The sequence below is a fragment of the Eriocheir sinensis genome, chromosome 14 (assembly GCF_024679095.1).
Source record: "Eriocheir sinensis breed Jianghai 21 chromosome 14, ASM2467909v1, whole genome shotgun sequence".
NCBI classification, from domain to species: domain Eukaryota; kingdom Metazoa; phylum Arthropoda; class Malacostraca; order Decapoda; family Varunidae; genus Eriocheir; species Eriocheir sinensis.
In genome coordinates this window covers 22,003,834-22,024,350 of record NC_066522.1, presented here as the reverse complement: position 1 = coordinate 22,024,350, position 20,517 = coordinate 22,003,834, and the positions used below count along the sequence as shown (strand labels likewise).

The 20,517-nt window shown below is 45.5% G+C and overlaps 1 protein-coding gene across 3 annotated transcripts in view; it reads right to left on the bottom strand.

The window, feature by feature from the left end:
* LOC126998641 (transcription factor RFX4-like) overlaps window positions 1–20,517 on the bottom strand; it is a 49,076-nt gene that overhangs the window by 19,632 nt on the left and 8,927 nt on the right. The window contains exons 2-5 of one of the 3 annotated variants that reach the window (XM_050860589.1): window positions 7,057–7,292; window positions 3,475–3,573; window positions 2,379–2,860; window positions 852–991 (exon numbers count right to left, since the gene is read on the bottom strand). In XM_050860589.1, the coding sequence (XP_050716546.1) occupies window positions 852–991; window positions 2,379–2,860; window positions 3,475–3,573; window positions 7,057–7,123 (788 nt within the window). In that variant the 5' untranslated portion in view covers window positions 7,124–7,292. Of the gene's footprint in view, window positions 1–851; window positions 992–2,378; window positions 2,861–3,474; window positions 3,574–4,511; window positions 5,527–7,056; window positions 7,368–20,517 lie in introns of those variants that run through there. The other 2 variants (XM_050860588.1, XM_050860590.1) reach the window with 2 other exon arrangements.

Sequence of the window (20,517 nt, the reverse complement as noted above, 5' to 3'; positions counted from 1 at the left end):
GCAAAATAAATACTAAAATAACCTCCAGTCGCTGTGCCCACAAAATAAAGCAAATTTAAATGCCGGAAACCACTCTAATTTAATTCCCGAGCCGTCTTAATGTTTTCCTCCCGAAGAGAAAAAAAAAATCGTAAGCAGAAGGAAATACAGAGGAAGTAAAATTAGTCACACATGATCTTTTCTTGACGGCAGTTCCATACATCTATGAGGCAAAATTTCATCACCAATAAAGAAAAAAGAACCACAGCGGCGAGTTCCGGGCAAAAATATTATTATAAGTTTGCTTCACCACCGAACTGAGGCCCAAACCAACAGTGCCACTACACAGACAAACAGACAGACGCTTGACAGCCGCCTTTAGGATGGATAAGCTCATAACAGGGGAAGAAAAAAAGAGGGATAAATGCGAATAGAGAGTTTAAGATGAAGAAGCGAGAAAGGGAGATAGGAAGAAGGTTGTTGATAGTGATAAATATAAGAAAAAGAAGATAGCGAATAATAGAGGAAGAAAAAACAACCCAGAGACGAATGGAAAGGAGAGAAAAGAAAAAAAGAGAGAAGCGAAGTAAACAAACATATAGGCAGAAGAAACAGAAGATGGAGAGAGAGAAAACGGTCAGAACAGTAACAATAACAATAAAAAGAATAAAAAAGAGAAAGAAAAAAACAATGATAATAAAGACAGACTATAGAGAACGAAGAGAGATACAGAAAAAATAAACAGAAATAAAGAACATCAATGGATACCCGCACTAAAAAAAGAAAAAAAAGAAAGAGAGAAGAGGCAAAGGTTGACATCCCCTCACCCAGCCACCAAGAAGACCCCCCCCCCACCCCCCCACCCCCTGTACCTGGTGTTGCCCTTCCTGCTGTAGTGAACCTCGTAGTATATGGAGCCCTCCCGGATAGCGATGCCGTAGTAGTGATAACGGCTTTGACCCCTCGTGCCCAGACGCCGCGTGGTCAGCCCCGGGAACTGCTGGCGGATGATCTGAGAGGAGAGACAAACTGAGTGAATATGGATGCTGGGTGATCTTAAGAATGTAGCAAACTGAGTAGGGAGACGAGTGGACAGGAATGGAGAATGATCTTAGAAGCCAAACGAGCTGAATGACAATACCGGTGAACATGGATACTGGATGATCTTAAAAACGTAGCAAACTAAGTAGGGAGACGATTATATACATAACTGACGGATGAACTGAGTGACGGAGTTTATAGTTAGTGGATGATCTGAGAAGCGAGACAAGCTGAGTGAAAAGACGGGTAAACATGGACTCTGGATAATCTAAGGAGCGTAGTAAACTGAGGAGAAAAACGTTTGCATATGAATGAATGATGATGCAAGGTACGGAGGAGAGAGAGAGGAAGAAGAAGAAAAACTCCACTGGGAAAGGAAATGACTCATCTCAAAAATATGTTGCTTCCTGTATCCCACTCGCAAAATGCAATGAATTTCAGTAAAGTGGTTACGGATTGCCAGTGAATGTTATGATGCGCAGCCAAACTCTACATCAAAATATATAAGTTCATTCTGGAATATATACATTCCGTCCCGAGCAGTGCGTCTGATGTCTCTGCTCTGTTCCTGTTGACGATCATCTCTCAAATCACTGACTTGCTTACAGGGACTGAGAGCTCGCCATAACCTTTCTCGATAATCGTGAAATCAAAGCTGTAGGATAAAGCTTTTTATTTTTTTTTTACCAAATAAGAAAGGGCATTACAGAGTTTGAGAACCTTAGGACGGACCATTTCAACTTGACTGGTTAAACAGACGTTACTGAATGATATAAGAACGATTAGATAATGAAAACAATAATATAAGAAGAATGATAAAAGAGAAAGTCAGGAATATCATAACGAAGTGATAATGGAAGGTCCAATGGGATGAAACACCAATAAAAACACACCGACAGGGTAAGAGGCAGCTGTAAGGTTGTGATATCAGAGGCTATAAGATACATTAAACATGAAGTACACTGAAATAAATGAATACCACATTAAAACTACTGGTGATAAGACAATACCACGAATAACATAAAAGAAAAATTACTTGATAAACAGTGAAAAGTAATTGCTTAGAAGGTGAAAAAAGGAAGAAAAATAATAATAGAAAATAATTATAGTTACAGATGGAAGCGCAGCAGGAAGAGGAGATAAAAAGTTAGAATGGACAACAAAAATACAAAAAAAAAAAAAAATGCTCTCAAAGAAAAAAAAGAACACGAAAAACAGCATTACAATACCAATATGCTTTTGGAGATGAAAAAAAAAAAACAGCATTACAGGATCAGGACAGGACGAAGGAGAGATTCAAGACAGAGATGAGTCAAACTGTGGAGGAACAAACAACAAGAAACAGGAACGCCTCACACCTTGCCAAAACTCGCGGCGTTGACGGGCTGCAGGGATTTCTTGTCGCAGAAGTCAACGTAATGGAGGTAGAGTGTGTTGCGCGGGATGCAGACGCCCTCCGCCATCTCATAGTTCTCCTCCAGCCACAGCAGCGTCGCCGGCGTGGAGTGAGGCCGCAGGTTCCTTATCCCGCCGTGGCCATTCCCGCTGACGCCTCTCCTGCCTCCTGACCTTCCTCCTCCTCCTCCTCCTCCTGCTGGTCCTCCTCCTCCTCCTCCTCCTCCTCCTCCTCCTCTTCCACCTCCTTCACTTCCTCCCGCGATTAGTCTTCTCTCGTTCTCCTTTGAGTCTTGTCTGTTGCTGCCTTTTATTCTTCGTTCTTCTTCTCCTCCTCCGCCTCCTCCTCCTGCGACTCGTGCCTCGTCCGCCGCGGCCCCGATGGCTTCCGCGGTGCCCCTGTCCTCCCTCTCCGCCGCGGCCGAAGAAGTCTCGCGTCCCACATCTGGTAAAGACTCACGTTATTAGAGTTTCTGGTGTACTGAAGGGAGTATTTTGACCTTGCTGTAGCATTTGGACTAACTAGATTATCACTATCTCTCTCTCTCTCTCTCTCTGTTTATTTTCTATCATCTGTCTTGTATTCGGCCTCATGTTCCATTGCAGTCAAGTTCTTTGGTATTTCTTCTACCTTTCACGTGTATTTTTCCTCATAAGCGTCTTCTTTTTTATATACATATAGAGGAGATTATCGTCGCCCTATGACATATGTATTTCTATCCTACCATGCAGCTCTTAAAATGTTCTAAAACTATCCCTCACTGAACCGAACAGCAGGACAAATGATTAAATAAGTAAATAGTTAAGCAAATAATATCGAAAAATAGCCTTTCTTTTATTCCTTCACCTTGTCCCTTCCTTTCCTTCTGTTCACTGCCGTCTTCCTCTCTGCTGTTCTTTCACTGTACACTATCCTCCGTTCCCTCGCCCTGTTCCTTTCTTCTCTTCTCCTCAGTGTCATCTCCGTGTCTCCAGTCCCCTCACTACCTTTCATTCCTTCACCCCGCCCATCCTTCCACTCATCCTTCCCCCCCTCCAGCCGCCTCGCCTCCCACTCACCACTCGTCATCTGCTTCAGCTGTGTGTACGCGTGCAGGCCACCAGTCTCGGCGGACGCCATGCTCGGCCCGGCCACCGCGGCTCCCCGAGGCCAGATGTCTGTGGGGCAGGTCAGGGAGGGTTGAGGCACCGACAACAGGATTTTATTAAAGGCTATATTCTCAGACGCTTCCGGCTCTCACAACATAAATTTCCAAAGGCCACAAAGGAGGTTAGTCGGGTTCTCAAGGGTATTTTTTTTGTGTCCTTGGTGAAGAGGCCTTGTCAAAACATTAAGCTCATAAAACTACCCATGGAAATACTAGCACACCCTCTACGAAAGCCTTGACTGATGTTAGATGTGTTAGCTCTTAAATGTTTGAGAATGTAGGCCAAAGTGAAAATACCTGTGCTAAGGAAAACATGATAGGACCCGCTGCTGTGGGTACTAGTCAGAATTCATGTTGAGATTGGTTAGAGCTGGTATATAAGCAAGGTATGGGATGAAAGGAACAATTTAACCCGGTAGCAGCGACGGGCCAAATTTGTGGCTTTACCGTCTACCAGCGATGGGCCAAATTTCTGCGATGATATAAACCTCCCAAAATAGATGATACATAAACTGATCACACATGCGTTGATATATATTATGAAATGGTTTGCGTGAGTGATGATTCTTTCTCATTATTTTACTTAGAGGGGCCTTTAACCTAACCTAACCTAACCTAACCTGAGAAACATGACCCCCACAGCTACCGGGTTAAGTAGATGTGTAGCTTATTCAACATGATTTAAAGTTTCTAGTGATGACTGGTTAGCTTTATAAACATCAAAAATAGATGGTGAATATTTGCTTCTGAAGAGCTGCCATTTCTAGGCCGACTAACTAACATCTTATAGTCTCCGTATATATTTACCTATTCCTCTTCTATCTCTGTACCCTCTAGTTCTATTCATGTTATATTCATATGAGGTTTGAAAAAATTGTATCCCCTAACACAGGCGACCTTGGAGACCGTGAATGGCGACCTGTCCTGTAAAAGCATCCATTTTCTGACCTTGGTAGATTTTCATCACACGCGACGTCAGCCAGACAACAGGAGGGCGTAGGAAGGGCCGAGGGGGAGAGGTTCAACACCGCCCACCACCACCAGCAGCGTCGAAGAGTGGGTGTCACTGTTCCGAACCAAAGCTCGACCCGTATAAACACCAACTCAGACTTCGTTTTCTACTTAACCAACTGCTATTCTGTTTCCATATATGTCTTTTGCTAACCATCACACCTCCAGGAAAACCGAATCTCAACCTCCTTCCTTATGCTCGTGTAAAAAAAAAGCAGCGACGTGAGGTGAGTGAATTGTTTCGAACCAAAGCTCAACACGTATACAGACAGCATCTCCACAGTCTGTCACAGCATCACCATCACCACCAGCTGAGTTACGGCTGATCCATTATCTTCACAACACCAAAAGTAGACTGACAACACCATTAGAAGTCACAGTATCATCACTTGTAAGGGCACATCACCGTTAACAGCCACAGCGCCACACTAGTAAGGTCTCAAAACATCATAGCATCGCCACGAGTAGGTCCACAAAGCATCCAACACCACTAGTAGACATCAGTGAGTTTTCAATGCCACTAGTAGGATCACAACACCATCAGCGGTCTCAACACAATGGGCACTATCAATATCACAGAGCATTCAAAACCACTTGTATAGGATCACAATACCACTAGTCACGCCAGCACCTCCACAAGTAGGATTCAAAAAGCTTCCTGACCCACTCGTAGAATCACAGCACCACAAATAGGATCATTATGCTTTCAACACCACCTGTATAGGATCACAACTCCGGCGTCTGTAGAATCCCAAAGCTTTCAACACCATTACTAAGATGACAACACAACTCATAGGATCAGAACACCATTAACAGGATCACACAAAGTATCCAACACCGCTATACAGGATCACAACCCCGCCGTCCGTCGCAGCATCGCCACCAGTAGGATCACACCGGTGCCAGTATGGTCAGAGCAGCACCAGTGAGGTCACAGCCACCCTACGTTGTCTCTCCAAATTCCACGGTTAGCTGTTGTCAGGGTGATGGAGCTAGTGGCGTGCAGGATAACCCCTCCCTCCCTCCCTCCCTCTCCCTTCCTCTCTCACTCCCTCCCTCGACCCCTCTCTCTCTCTCCTGCCTTCCTTTCTTCCTTCACTCCATCCACACTCTCTCTCTCTCTCTCTCTCTCTCTCTCTCTCTCTCTCTCTCTCTCTCTGTTATCAGCTTCCCTCCCTCTCCTCCTCCTTCTCCTATTCCTCCTCTTCCTCCTCCTCGCTCACACCTTTCCTAGTCGCTTCTCTCTCTCTCTCTCTCTCTCTCTCTCTCTCTCTCTCTCTCTAGTTTTCCTCTTTTCCTTTTATTTAAACCACATCAAATTTGCTACGAGTATTTTCTTCTCATTGTTTTCTTTCTTCCGACAATTTTTTTAACGTCTTTTTTTTTTTTTACCGTTGTTTGAACCTTTCTAATTTCCTCGTATATTTATTTATTTGTTTTTAGCTTTTTTAGTCTCCTTCGACAATGCAAACGAACGAAAAAAATGTGTGTGTGTGTATGTGTGTGTGTGTGTGTGTGTGTGTGTGTGTGTGTGTGTGTGTGAGAGAGAGAGAGAGAGAGAGAGAGAGAGAGAGAGAGAGAGAGAGAGAGAGAGAGAGAGATATAATATACTGTACATGAAGGTCAACAATTTAAGGTCATTTCAGGTCTCTCTCTCTCTCTCTATCTATCTATCTATCTATCTATCTATCTATCTCTTTTAGCTATTCCTAAGGCTAAGAAAGGCGAGTCCAGGCAAAAAGTGAGCCTCAGTCCGTGGAGCCAAACTGAGAGAGAGTGGCAAGATCGATGCTGGTGGACAGACACGTGAGGCCGCTCTTTTGTATCATATAGAGTGTGGACTGATCCTTTTTGCCCTCAAGAGACACGTGAGGCCGGTAAAGTTAAGGAGGAGCCGCTCTTCCGTATCATATAGAGTGTGGACTGATCATATTTGCCCTCAATGACTATCTAACTCTGATCACACACCCAGCTCGTCTTTGCATGCCCTCTCATACCGCTGTTCCCCCCCTGCCCCCTCTCCTTCTCCACAGCCGCCTCGCTCACAGTATCTGTTTCTTTAAGTATCGTGGGAGTGGGCCGAGTCAAAGGCCACGCCGTAGTCACCAACGAAGGAGAGTCCTAAGACCAAGATTAATCAACCCTATATCACTCTCTAGCCTATACAGCAGCGTTACCAAATTATCATACTCAGCCACGCAGCACATTGTGTTTTCCGGTTTCTGACTCACAACTATCGCAAACAAACACCAATAAGTAACGCTTTTAACGATAACTTTAACTGAAATCTCGCTATCTGTGTGGGTAGGAGAGTTTTGGGCCCTGGAACTGATAAATGCGATGTTTTGAGTACGATGATATGGTAACGCTGTTATAGGCCTACCTAAGGAGTCTGGAGGCCTTGTGGTTAACGCTAGGCTTTCCTACCCCATTCTCTAGCGTACGGCATAACTAAAAACTCTAGAGTTGCTTTGTGACTAACCCGAGGCCAGAGTGCACGTCTCAACAGGCGCCGCGCTGGGGTGCTCCAGGCCGCCGGCTGAGGTCATGACCCACGAGGCTGAGGGGCGGCGCCAGGCGGGGGAGTGGTGGCCCTGGCGGCGGGGCGGGGCGGCGCGGGGCTCAGCGTGCCGCCGCCTCAGGGCAGCGGGGACGCCTCGCGGGGCTGACGCGGCAGGGCATGGCGGCTCGGGCCTACTTCCCCTCTCCCGCCTCCACCTGCAGAGAAACAAGGTGGCGTTCAGGATGTGGGTCATATTTGTTGCTTGTATGTTTGCTTTGTGTGTTTGTTTATTTGTGTATGTTTATTCATTAATTTGTGTGTGTTTATTTGTTTGTTTGTTTGTGTTTGTGTGTGCGTCTTCAAAATGTAAATAAATAGTTGTCAGAAGCGTCTTTAATCACTACATTTATTCTCATTTTTAACCACTAAGTCATATTCTACAAGTGTTTGTGTGTGTGTGTGTGTGTGTGTGTGTGTGTGTGTGTGTGTGTGTGTGTGTGTGTGTGTGTACCATTGTTTGCATCTATGATTGTATCTGCCTTTGTGTCTGTGTCTGTGTCTGTGACTGTGTGTGTGTGTGTGTGTGTGTGTGTGTGTGTGTGTGTGTGTGTGTGTGTGTGTGTGTGTGTGTGTGTGTGTATCTGTGAGTGTGTGCGTTCTTGAGATGTCTGTTGTATTTATATCCTTTTATATTTATCGAGATATTTACAGACTCTTTTCTATGTTTATTTATGAAGTTATTTCCTTAGTTGTCAATGTCTGTGTGTAAGTGGTTTCATACAAGACATCTGCGTGTGTGCGTGTGTTTGTGGCTCTGTGGGTGGGTGGAGGTGGAGCCGGTGTGGTGGAGCAGTGCCACAGAGCTCTATACACATACACAGAGGGATGAGGGGAAGTATAGAGAGAATGAGGGGTTGTGTAGGGACGATGAGGGGAGAGGTTGTATAGAGGACGGGGAGACGGGGGGTTCTAGGGGTGAGGGGAGCGGGAGGGGATGTCTATAGAGAGTGAGAGGGGGGATGAATGGGGATGAGGAGGGGGTCAATGGAGGGGGGGGTCATACCTGTGCGAGTTTCATTACCTTAATATTATCCAGAGGAGATCACTTTTTGCGGCACGTGACCCATATTATCTCTCTCTCTCTCTCTCTCTCTCTCTCTCTCTCTCTCTCTCTCTCTCTCTCTCTCTCTCTCTCTCTCTCTCTCTCTCTCTCTCTCTCTCTCTCCCTCTCTCTCCTCCTCTCTCTCTATCTCTCTCTCTCTCTCTCTCTCTCTCTCTCTCTCTCCTCTCTCTCTCTCTCTCTCTCTCTCTCTCTCTCTCTCTCTCTCTCTCTTATCTGTTCGTAAATCTAACATTCCGTATATTGATTTCCGTTCATCCACTTCATTCGTAATAAATAAATGCTTCCTATTTCTTATCCCTCCCTCGGCCCTTCCTCTTTACAATATTTATTCTCTCTCTCACTCTCTATCTCTATATTTATCTATCTATGTATCTGTCTGTATATCTGTCTATCTACCACACTGAAATACGTCTAACCTATATATACCTACTTACATCTAAAGACGATAAAACATTCAAATCATGACTATATAGTATTGCCATCTCGAATCTATTCTCCCCCGCCCTCTCTCTCGCGCGCGCCCTCTCTCCCTCTCACCCTCCCTCCCTGCCTCTCTCTCGCTCACTCTGTCTGGCTGCACGTGTGAGGGATTTAGCGAGGTGGTGGGAACACGGAGCCTTTTACGCGCCTGACTGACTCGGGTGAACAGAACAGAAGATGAGAACAAAGTGAACACCGAAAACCGGACTGAACAAAGCCAGAGAGCCAGCCAGTGAGCGAACGAGAGAGAGAGAGAGAGAGAGAGAGAGAGAGAGAGAGAGAGAGAGAGAGAGAGAGAGAGAGAGAGAGACTTTTACTCCAGTGGGTAAAAAAAAGTATGTATGCCTCAAAATCTTATGTACTAGCGAGTTACCAAAACCATCTTAAATTAACTAAACCAAGATTAATAATTAGTGTCTCTTCAGGTATTTTCACTCTTTTTTACATATATTCCTTACATTTTATATACATTAATAGTTAAATTTACTCCTGAGATTAACTTTGAAGCCGGTAAGATAGCATTAGTGACTGATTAACTGGGAAGGCGTCCCGTCCGCCGCTACAAACAAGTTGGCATTTTTTCAGCCATCGCCGAGTGACCTAAGACTACCCACAGACTGTCCTGAACAGCATCTATCAATCCGGACTCTAGATTCTCTAAGTAGAAGATCAAAGATGAGATTCGGGGGGCACCATGAGCCAAGCAAGATGGCGCCACTATAAACACTTGCCTGCGCCACAACGGGCTGGGACCAACTGCACCCCACCAAGAAAGAAAATAAAGAGAAAACATAATCATGGCAAATTTTACAGAGACATGAAAAAAAGTATAAAAAAGCGAAGATATACTCATCAATTTTTGCGTCAATGAAACGAACGGAGTATAGACGAGATAACAGACAGTAGGGCAAGAGGGGATGAGGGATGGATGCTAACAAAGGGGAAGGATGGATGCTAAGGGGAGGGAGTGGATGATGTGTTATGGGCAGGCCGTTAGCGAGTTCACAGACGCAGCAACAACGCACGGCCCTCTCGCTAAAAGATAGAAAGGAAATGAACACTGCGGTGAACTGTGAAAAACTTACGCCACTTGTATAGACGCGGAAACGATTGATAGGACGAGGAGTAACTTTTGAATCCACCCTTTTGTCGAAGCCTGAACGGACGAACCTTACTCCGATATGAGACTCGTACTCTACGTGTGTGTGGGAGTGACCTATCGTCTTTTTTGCCGCCATAATGAGATGAATTCAGAGACGATGCGAGCAACTAACATCCTTTCATGTGATTTTTCATTTCTTTTGATTACACCCTTTTGTCGAAGCCTGAACGAGTGAACCTTGCTTCGGTATGGTGACACGCGTACTTTATGTGTGTGTGTGTGTGAGAGAGAGAGAGAGAGAGAGAGAGAGAGAGAGAGAGAGAGAGAGAGAGAGAGAGAGAGAGAGAGAGAGAGAGAGAGCTATATAAGTCTGTATTCTTAAACGCTTCCGGCTCTCACATGATTTTTTCTAAAGGCCACAGATGAGGAAAATTCATAGAGACGACCCAAGCAGCTATCATACTTGCAGTTACTTTACCATGCGTTGTTTTGTTTTAGAAGATTGTGATGGTGATGTTAGGAGTCTAGGTAAGATGCCGTAGTAGAAGTGTGCTGGAGTGTGACGGAGAGCGAAGGGAAAGGAAATACTGAGCTAATTTGAACACACGAAAGATAAAAAAGAGATAAGAAAGAAAAAGAAGAGAGGAGAGTAGTAGTAGTAGTAGTAGTAGTAGTAGTAGTAGTAGTAGTAACAGTAGTAATAGTAGTAGTAGTAGTAGTAGTAGTAGTAGTAGTAGTAGTAGTAGTAGTAGAAGGTGCGCGGTGGTTACGTTGAGCCGGTAAGTACACGTTATATTGCATTGCTGAAATACGACCTCAACAACAAAAAATGCCTGTCAGTGTCAAATATTCGCCCTCGATAAGAATTTTCTTCAATGTTAATTCAAAGTTACACGATCTTGCTGTTACATAAAACTTATCACTCGCAAACATAAAAGAAGAAAATATAATTAACTTGAAGCTGCACCGCCAACGTCAAAAAAGTGTCAATGTATCTGCGTCGCCTGGGCAGCAACAAGTCTCAAGCAATTCATATAAAATAAAAACAAGGAAGGGAGACTAAAAATGGATGTCTGAGCATGTTTGGAGAGTCACGGGGGACGCGGCGAGGAAAGACGAGTCTATATCAATGGGACGGAACCTTGTTAGGCTTTGTGGCGGAGCTGCGAGACCTGCCTCTTGTCAACCCGCGATGCTGCGCCGTAATGGGACGAGACTTAATTTAACGCCTTTCCTCGTGGCGGCGAAAACAGAGTAAGTGGGTATGTAGAGGTCGGTGGGGAGCTGCGTTACCAGAATCTCGTACTTGTTATGTTTTCCGATTTCCGACCTCCAAAAATGTCTCCTCCACTCCAATAACTACATTTATTTATAGTTACCGTTGAAAGGTTAAATTATTAGAGTCTTTTTGCTATAGTTAAGTGTCTAAATACGGTTAATACAATGGTGGATACGATAATCTGGAAACGCTGGTGGGGAGTAGTCATATTAGCGTTCAGGGGCTAATAGGCTACACTGGGCAAATTTCCGTGGATCTTTAGTCAAACCACGATTTCCGCTGGCGTGGTTCTCATATTTCCGTGGTTTTCTGACGTGTCCACGATCTTCCAAAGCTACGGTAGATTTCACCAAAGGACGACGGTATTACTCACCATCATCATCAGCAGCAATAACAAGAAACAAATGAGAACCACGCTAGCGGAAATCGTGGTTTGACTGAAGATCCACGGAAAATTTGCCCAGTGTAATAGGCCTTTTACTCAGCACCCCTTCTTTTGGATATTTCTTTAATGGTAGTTCGATGCCTACTCTTGTGGCAGCGAAAACAGTATAATTGGGTATGTACAGGACGCCGGGAAGCAGTTATGATAGAGCTACTCAGCATCTCTTTTTTTTCGATTATTACTTAAGTGGGTGGGAAGCAGTCATATTAGTGTTACTTAGCATTTTTTTATTCATTTATTTCTTAGGTTTGTAAAGGACGGAAAGAAGTCGTTAGTGTTACTCGGCATCTTTTTTTTCATTTACAATTTCTTATGTGTGTAGAGGGCGGTGGGGTGCAGTCATATCAGTCCATCTTCTGAATAGTTTCGTGAAAAAAATAATACGAGTCATCACCGCGTTCCCCCTACAAATTGGGAGCACAACAATAAACAATCACTAAAAACAAAGCTCTCCGCTGGACAAAACTGTGGTGCCATCTGATATCCCTCTCGTTAAGCTGAAAGGCGACCCTCTGTGGCCTACCTATAGCATGTGCGTGTGTGTGTGTAGCTCGTCAGTTACCTCCCTCTCAGCCCAAAGGCGTGCAGTGGCGGCGGCGGTGGTGGCGGAGGCAGCGGCTTACTCAACGCGTATTATGAAGGAACAGGATTTTTATTCATTACACGTTTGCTGGATTTCAGTGTTTTGTGAATGGGCTGTTGAGGGTGATTGAGAGAGAGAGAGAGAGAGAGAGAGAGAGAGAGAGAGAGAGAGAGAGAGAGAGAGAGAGAGAGAGAGAGAGAGAGAGAGAGAGAGAGAGAGAGAGAGAGAGAGAGACGGAGACAGACACACACATTCATACAACAGACAGACAGACAGAGACACACAATTAAAACCGCGATAATCTTGACAACCAAATCCACGCAGAAATAATTTTGACGTTTAATTAAAGACCAACACGAGAAAAACGAACGCTGACCGATGAAAGAGAAATCAACAGGAGCGAGGAAGGAAGAAAAGGTCAGTTAGGGAGAGGAAAAGAATGAAAGAAAAGGGACAGAGAGGATAACTACCTTAAGTCATAAAGAAAAAGCCAAAAGGAGAAAAATATTAGAGGTAAACTTAGGAAAATGGACTTAATAACTATCTCCTTGCACAACGCAGTCAAAAGGGAAGAAAAAGAAAGAAAAAAACAGGGGACAGAGAAGAACCTAGACCAAGTCACAAAGAGAAACCAATAAGAGGGAAAAGACACCAGCGGAGAACCTTGAAAATAGGGACCAAATACCCGTCTTGCGCAGTCGCTTCTCTTTACTGCCAGTCTTACGCAGCTGACACACACCCTCATCTCGTTTTCTCTGTGGCTTGTCACGGAAAATGGGTCCTTGTCATGGAAATAGTGATGCTAAGCGGCCGGGCTCATCCCTCTCCTCTCCCTTTCTCTTTGGTCTCGTACAGGAAGCAGGAGGAACGATGGTAAGGAAAAGGGAGGAGGAGGAGAAGGAGGAGGAGGAGGAGGAGGAAAAGGGAATTAAAGAGTGACGCTTGAGAGAGGAAAATGAAAGAGGTGGGAGACATAATGGAAAATAAAGGATAAAGAAAGGGAAAGCATTTGTAAAGACAGGAAAAGGACAGTAAAGGGAAGAATACAGGAGAGGCGACGTGTATCTATCTATCTATCTGTCAATATCTATCTATTTTTTTTTTACAGCAAAAGAGACAATTCAAGGGCGTAAAGAAAAATATAAAAAAAAGCCCGTCACTTACTGCTCCCGAATAGAGGTCAAAGGAGTGGCCAAAAAGAGAGGTCAATTTCGGGAGGAGAGGTGTCCTTCATACTCTTCATTTCCTAATAACCACTACGTAATTAACTGTTTTTCACTTTTTCTTTATCTCTCAATCTATCTATCTATCTATCTATCTACCTACCAATATCTCCCATACCATATACATCATCTCTTTCCTCATAACATACAGCCAACTCATCTAATATTTTCTTCCACACTTCCTCTTGCTTGCTATCATCTATCTGTCTCTGTTTATCTATATATATCTGTCCATCTCCCTGTCTAACTTATAATATCCCACATACCCTCTATATCCACAAAATCCACCCACCCACCCATCCACACAACCACCTAATAACCTTTTTACCACACTTCCTCCTCTGGCTTACAACACCACCACTACCACCACCACCACCGCTGCGTCGCTTCCTGTCCTTTCCTTCCACGCACGTGCACTCCTGCTCTCCCTCCCGACCCTACTTTCACTGGCACATTACTTTCCCTTCATCCTCAGCGCCCTTCCCTCCTGCCCTTCCCTCCCGCTGGTAATCTGGGGTGTCGGGAGGAGGGAGGGAGCACCTGGAATCTCTCCCTTTCCCCTCACCTGTCCGGTATTGTTTCCACTGTTGATTGTCGACCTCCTCCTCTTCTCCTCTCTCACCCTCCTCCTCTTCCTCCTCCTCCTCCTCCTTCTCCTCCTCTCTTTCTCTGCAGGACGTCTGACTCCCCTATACTGCCCCGTTCTTCCTCTCTCTTCTCTCCCTCCCTTTCTTTTATCTCCTCCCTTTTACTCTCTCTCTCTCTCTCTCTCTCTCTCTCTCTCTCTCTCTCTCTCTCTCTCTCTCTCTCTCTCTCTCTCTCTCTCTCTCTCTCTCTCTCTCTCTCTCTCTCTCTCTCTCTCTCTTTTCTGGAATATTATGTGTCTGTAAGTGTGTGTGTGTGTGTGTGTGTGTGTGTGTGTGTGTGTGTGTGTGTGTGTGTGTGTGTGTGTGTGTGTGTGTGTGTGTGTGTGTGTGTGTGTGTGTGTGTGTGTGTGTGTGTGTGTGTGTGTGTGTGTGTTTCTTCTGTTCTAACATCAATCATTATCTTTCATATAGTACCTTTCCTCCTCCTCCTCCTCCTCCAATTCCTCCTCCTCCTCATTCCTTCACCATTTTCTAACTTCCTTATTTATCATCCTCCTCCCTTATGCTGTTCCTCATCCTCATCCTATCCCATCTCCACCTCTCCTACGCTTCACCTTCCAGCATCCCAGCATCCTTTCCTTCCTCTCTCTCATCTCATCCGCTTGGCTCTTCGTATACCTTCCTACCTACCATCCTATCTTCTTGTCTTTCTGCCTTCCTTCCTCCCCTCACCCAAGAGCGGCCTTTCCCCTGGTCCCCTTCTCCCCCTTCTCTCCTGTGCAATTCTCAGCACTTCCCAGCCACTTAGTACAGGTCTTCTCTCTCCTCCTCCCTCACGTCCCGCCCCGCCGCCATACGCCTGCCCCTTGCCACCCCTCGCTGCCACCCGCCACCCTTGATCTCTCTCTCTCGCTCCCTCCCTCTCCCACTCTCTCTCTCTCTCTCTCTCTCCCGGGCCTCGCAGGTTGACAGGTCGAGACAACATCGATCCGCCAACGCGAGGAGGTACGACCCGCCTTTGTTGAGGGAGAGGGATACGGGAAAGTGATGGAGGAGGAGGAGCAGGAGGAGAAGAGAAAGAGGACAGAGTGAGGAGTTTCGAAGAGTAGGAGTCGAAAGGAAGAAGAGACAGATTGGAAAAGAGTTGAACAGTTGAATGGAATGGAAGCACGGATAAAGAGGAGAGATTACAGAAGTTAAGTCTATGGGAGAGGAGGAGGAAGGAAAAAAGGACAAAATTGAGAAGTTTCGAAGAGAAGAGGTGAGGAGGAGGAAAGGATGAGGAAGGGAAAGGAGCAGTTGACAAAAGGAAGCACAGGATTGATAAGGATTGATAAAACAGATTGATAGAGTTAAATCTATAGAAGAGGAGGATTGAAAAAAGGACAAAAGTGAGGAATTTCGAAGAGAGTAGCAATTGAAGGAGGAAGAGAAGGATAGGAGGAGGAAAAGAAAAGAACAGTTGATGGAAGGTTTAGTGAGGAAAGGAAACAGGAAAAATAGGAGAGATTAAGAGAGGAAGGAAGGAGGAGGGAAAAAGGACAGGAATTAAAAGTATCAAAGAGAAAATAGGTGTCGGAGGAAGGAGGAGACGGAGCTTACAAGGGAAAGGAACAGTTGATGGTATGTTAAGTGAGAAACGGAAACACAGGGACAAATAGGAGAGATCAAGGGAGTTAACTCTATGGAGAAGGAGAAAGGATAGGAGGGAAGAGTTTCGAGAGCAAAGCCGATATTAAGACACTTTAACTTCTCACATCAACTATTTCTGAAGGTTAATGAGGGGGTCAGTCGGGTTCTAATGAGGGTTCCTTTAGGTTCATGGTACAGAAGAAGGGTCAAACTACCACCAGGGTCATAAAACTACTCCTGGAAATGCCCACAACTCCTACGATAGTCTGGTCAAATTTGTGTTCTTGAGCGACGAGATGTTTCATAATACGACCCCAAGAGTTGAAAGAAGACATTTATTTTTTACAGCAGAGGAAACAGCTCAAGGACAAAAAAAGGAAACAATAATGAAAGAAAAAGCCCGCTACTCGCTGCTCCTATAAAAAGAGTTCAGAGGAGTGGGCGAAAGACAGGTCAATTTCGGGAGGAGATTAGAATTAGAAAGGAAAGGGACAGTTGGTGATGGAAGATTAGGCGAGAAATATAAACACAGGATTAACGAGACAGATTAAGGGAGTTAAATCTATGGATGAGAGGAAGATCACAAATACGGGACCGGTTAGTGGAGAAAAAAAAATGAGAGAAAAGATTAAATGTTACCGAAGAACGAAAGGTCGAAGTCTCGCATAAAGGAAACACTAACATGATAACTTTAACTAGAGGGATGATTACTATAAAGGAAAAAGCACGTACACACACACACACACACACACACACACACACACACACACACACACACACACAAACAAAAAAGTAAACGTAACATTAAACAAAGTAACCTAACATATATAAGCGTATGTATGTATGTATATATGTATGTATGTATGTATGTATGTATGTGTGTGTGTATATCCACATTACAAAACCCCAACCAACAACAAAACGTGATATCATCGGACTAAATTACATGTTGAGTTTGTCCTCCCCTATTTTCCTTGCTCCTCCATCTCCCCTTTCAACCCCTCCTCCCGCCCCGCCCCGCCCCGCCCCTGCCGAAGCGAGCCGAGGCGAGGCGCGGAGCGGTGCACTGGAGGGGCTGAACTAATGAAATTGCTCTCCCTGGCCCGTTAAATCCCACCAACACTGAGCTGATCTTCATGCCTCCGTACACACCACGAGAATGGGGAGAGGAGGGGGCCAGGGGGGATAGGGGGTGAGTTAGAGGGGGACTGGGGGGCCGGGGGAGCAGGTTAGGGGACTGGAGGTGGCCGGGGGGGAATTGTAGGGGGCTAAAGGTGGCTGGAGAGGGCAGGAAAGGGGGCTGTAGGGAAAGTTAGAGGGGAGTTGAGGAGGCAGGTTGGGGGCTGGGGGGACTGGTGGGGGAGCTGGGGGGAGTGGGGGACAGGTAGAGGGGTTGGGGGGCGGTAAGGAGGCTGGGGTGGGCGAATTCAGGAGTGTGCGTGTGTGTGTGTGTGTGTGTGTGTGTGTGTGTGTGTGTGTGTGTGTGTGTGTGTTTATGAATGTCCCCCTCCCTCTCTCTCTCTCTCTCTCTCTCTCTCTCTCTCTCTCTCTCTCTCTCTCTCTCTCTCTCGCGGATAATCTCGGCTAATAGACCATTAACAAGCCAGCTCAGGCGGGCCAAGAGAGCGTCAAGCCACCTGGACACTAAAGGTCAGAATCGCCTTTTTAGCCGCGCGCGCCGTCCTGCCAGGCTGCCCAGGTGCCTCCCTCCCTCCCCTTCCCTTCCCTCCTCTACCTGGGCTGGGGAGGGCAAGGGGAGGGAAGGGGGAGCAGGTGACGCAAAGGGGAGGGCAGGGATGAAACTAGAGGGTAAAATTTGTAGGGGAGGAGTTGACAAAGGGGGAGATAAAGTCGAAAATGATGAGGAGGAAGTTTAAGTTAGGAGGAAAGGAAGAAGGAGGGATGGGAGGGAGGAAGAGGGATGGATGGAAGGAAGGAATGGAAGGAAGGAAGAAAGGAAGATCGTAATAATTAGAGTTTTGGGAAAATAAAATCGAATGTGATGAGGAGGAAGTTTAAGTTAGGAAGATAGGAAGAAGGAGGGATGGGAGGGAGGAATAAGGAGGGATGGATGGATAGATGGAAGGAAGGAATGGAAGGAAGAAAGGAAGATCGTAAAAATTAAGGTTTTGGGAAAGTAAAATCGAAAATGAGAAGAATGTTAAAATTAAGGAAGGAAGAAAGGAAGGAAGCAAGGAAGGATGGAAGGAAGGAAGAACTGAAGGGAGGAAGGAAGGAAGGTAGGAAGGAAGGAAGGAAGGATTGAAGGGAGAAAGGAAGCAAGGAAGGATGGAAGGAAGGAAGGAAGGAAGGATTGAAGGGAGAAAGGAAGGAAGGAAGGAAGGAAGGAAGGAAGGAAGGAAGGAAGGATTGAAGGGAGAAAGGAAGGAAGGAAGGAAGGATGGATTGAAGGGAGGGAGGAAGGAAGGAAGGAAGGAAGAATGCAAGGAAGAAAGGAAGGATGGAAGGGAGGAAGGAAGGAAGGAAGGAAGGAAGGTCTCTGGACTTAGTGTTAGTGCTCGTTTTAGGATAGAAAGTGTGAACCATTCGATGTTATGTAAAGATGAGTGGTGCCGTTACTAACACATACACACACACACACACACACACACACACACACACACACACACACACACACACTTAGAACCCTCTGTTTATCCTTGGCATATTCTTCACATTCCCTTTCACTGTCTCCATACGTGTCTGTCCGTCTCTTTAATAATGCCACAAATGAACCGCCTATGTATGGGGCTTGCCAACAACACACAGCTAAGTAATAAAGGGCTTCACCTCCTTCATAATGACGTGGGGAACAAAAGGAGAAACTATTCGGTCTTCAAGGTGAGCGAGCATGGGTTTTAGCGCGATAATAAGATGCAGGGGAAAGGGGGGAGGGCGCACTGATTCCACTGTACGCCGCGTGAGTTTCATTATCATGTATAAAATATCAATAAAATGAATGGAATGGATAGCACTGTGTTCTAAAACGGAAGACTCTGGTGGCACTGTGTTCTGAAGGGAGGGAGACTGGTGGGGCTATGCGGAGGGCAGTGGTTTTGGCTGTTCTGCAGACAACCATTATTCGCGTCTTGCCATCTAGTCATACTGTTTTTGTTACTCTGTCTACTCGTGCAATGCCCACTGCTTCCATCCACAGAGAAGTATGATCACTGCATTTTGAGAATACTGGTAATTCTGGCAGAGGTTACGCCCCATAGTCCATCTATAGTGTTTGTTACAGGACTAGGAAAGTCCTTTTTCAACAATTTTCCTTTCACTTACGGATTTGAGGACAACGTGTATTTCTTCATCCAGAAGCCGAGGATCCACATTAACTATGTCATTTGTCTCAGAACTAGGCAAGCTCCTATTCAAATCAACTTTTTCTTTTCACTCACGAATTTGTGGGCAACGTGGGTTTATTCATCAAGAGACGTAAAATCCAAATTAAATTTAACCCATAGTATTATTTTTTAAAGCGCCCGTAGCGCCGGTAGGCTCTCTTGAAGGGTCTCTTGGACGACTCCAGCCCATTAGTGGCACAGGCGAGCTTTATTTATAGTGGCTGCCGTGATGTATGACTCTTGCTTCGCCAATTCTGCCCCAGGTGCTACACTAAAACGAAGTCGCTGAAGTTAAGGTTGATTCATGAACTTGGCAGCATGTGGGTAATCTTCCTTCACTCAGCGATGGTTGAAAATTGTCAGCGTGCTTCGGTGGGACTCAGCCAAGGTCCCCGGCCTCACCACGCCCGCACGCTGACTACCCGGCCACCGCCTCCCTAAAGAATTCAAAACTGGAAAAGCCCTTATTCAAATCAGTCTTTTCGTTTCACTTTCAAATTTGTGGACGGCGTGCATGTGTTTCTTCGTTGAGATCCAGTGCCTTTGTAAAACTCCTGCGGGGAATCGCGGCGAAGCTCTTAATTGGTTAAAAAGAAGCCCGTGGACAAGTTTGCAAACCTCCCGGAGCTTCTTGTTGCAGTGACCTTTCGCTGAACCTTTCCGTTATTTCTTTCTGGCCGTGAGCGGGTCCCTGCAGAGCGCCTCTTGTTCCTCCGAGGCTGTCACTGCTCGCCCGCCAACACCGGCTCGGGACAGTTTATTTACCTGCCAATTAACGTTCACCTTTGCTTCTTGTTGACAGCACGTTACGTTTCTTTAGCCAGGCCAGAAGAAGAAAGGTTGGCTGTGCAATCCCTCAATTTACAATCATCTAGCTCGCTTTTCTTACTTAATTACAATATCAACAGTCATCTTCATCGTTGTAGCTCAAGAACGACGCTTCACGAAGTATTTTCCAACATCTCTTAGTGAAACGATGACTTGTTCTAATCTTGTCATCCTTAAGTTTGTTCTAATCCAAGCTTTTACTTCCTATATTTGCATTTCGTTAGTCTTAAGATCCGGGAAGGACGTTGCTGTTTAGTTGCATTGGACGCCATTTAATGTCAACCCAAAGAAACTATGATCCGAAGCAGGGTTGACTCTGAGGCTACAACAAGCTGGGTCGGTATTCTCATCCGCTTCCGACTCTCACATCAACTATTTCCGAAGGCCGAAAAGGCGATCAATCGGGTCCTCATGAGTGTATTTTTAGGATCATGGTGCAGAAAAAGGGTTAAACTATCACCAGGGTCATAAAACTACCCCTGGAAATGCCCAAAACGCCTACGAAAGCCTTGTCAAATAGGTGATCTAGGGCGCCGAAATGTTAAGCATATGCCCCTTGATCTACAGCTCTTGCGATAACAAATTCAACTCATCTGCAAGTTCGGAACCTACATAAGTGAGGAAAGGATGACCTGCCCTACGAATATGTATTTAAAATGCTTAGAAAAGGAGAATGTGTGTATGAGAAGTCGCGGGGTTTATAGAATACGGAGCTTCGAAGCGTTTCAGATCATAAGGGAACTGCACCAAACACTCGACTTCCCATTACTGGTATTTTCTGAGCCGAGTCATTGGTAGCTAATATTATCTTACC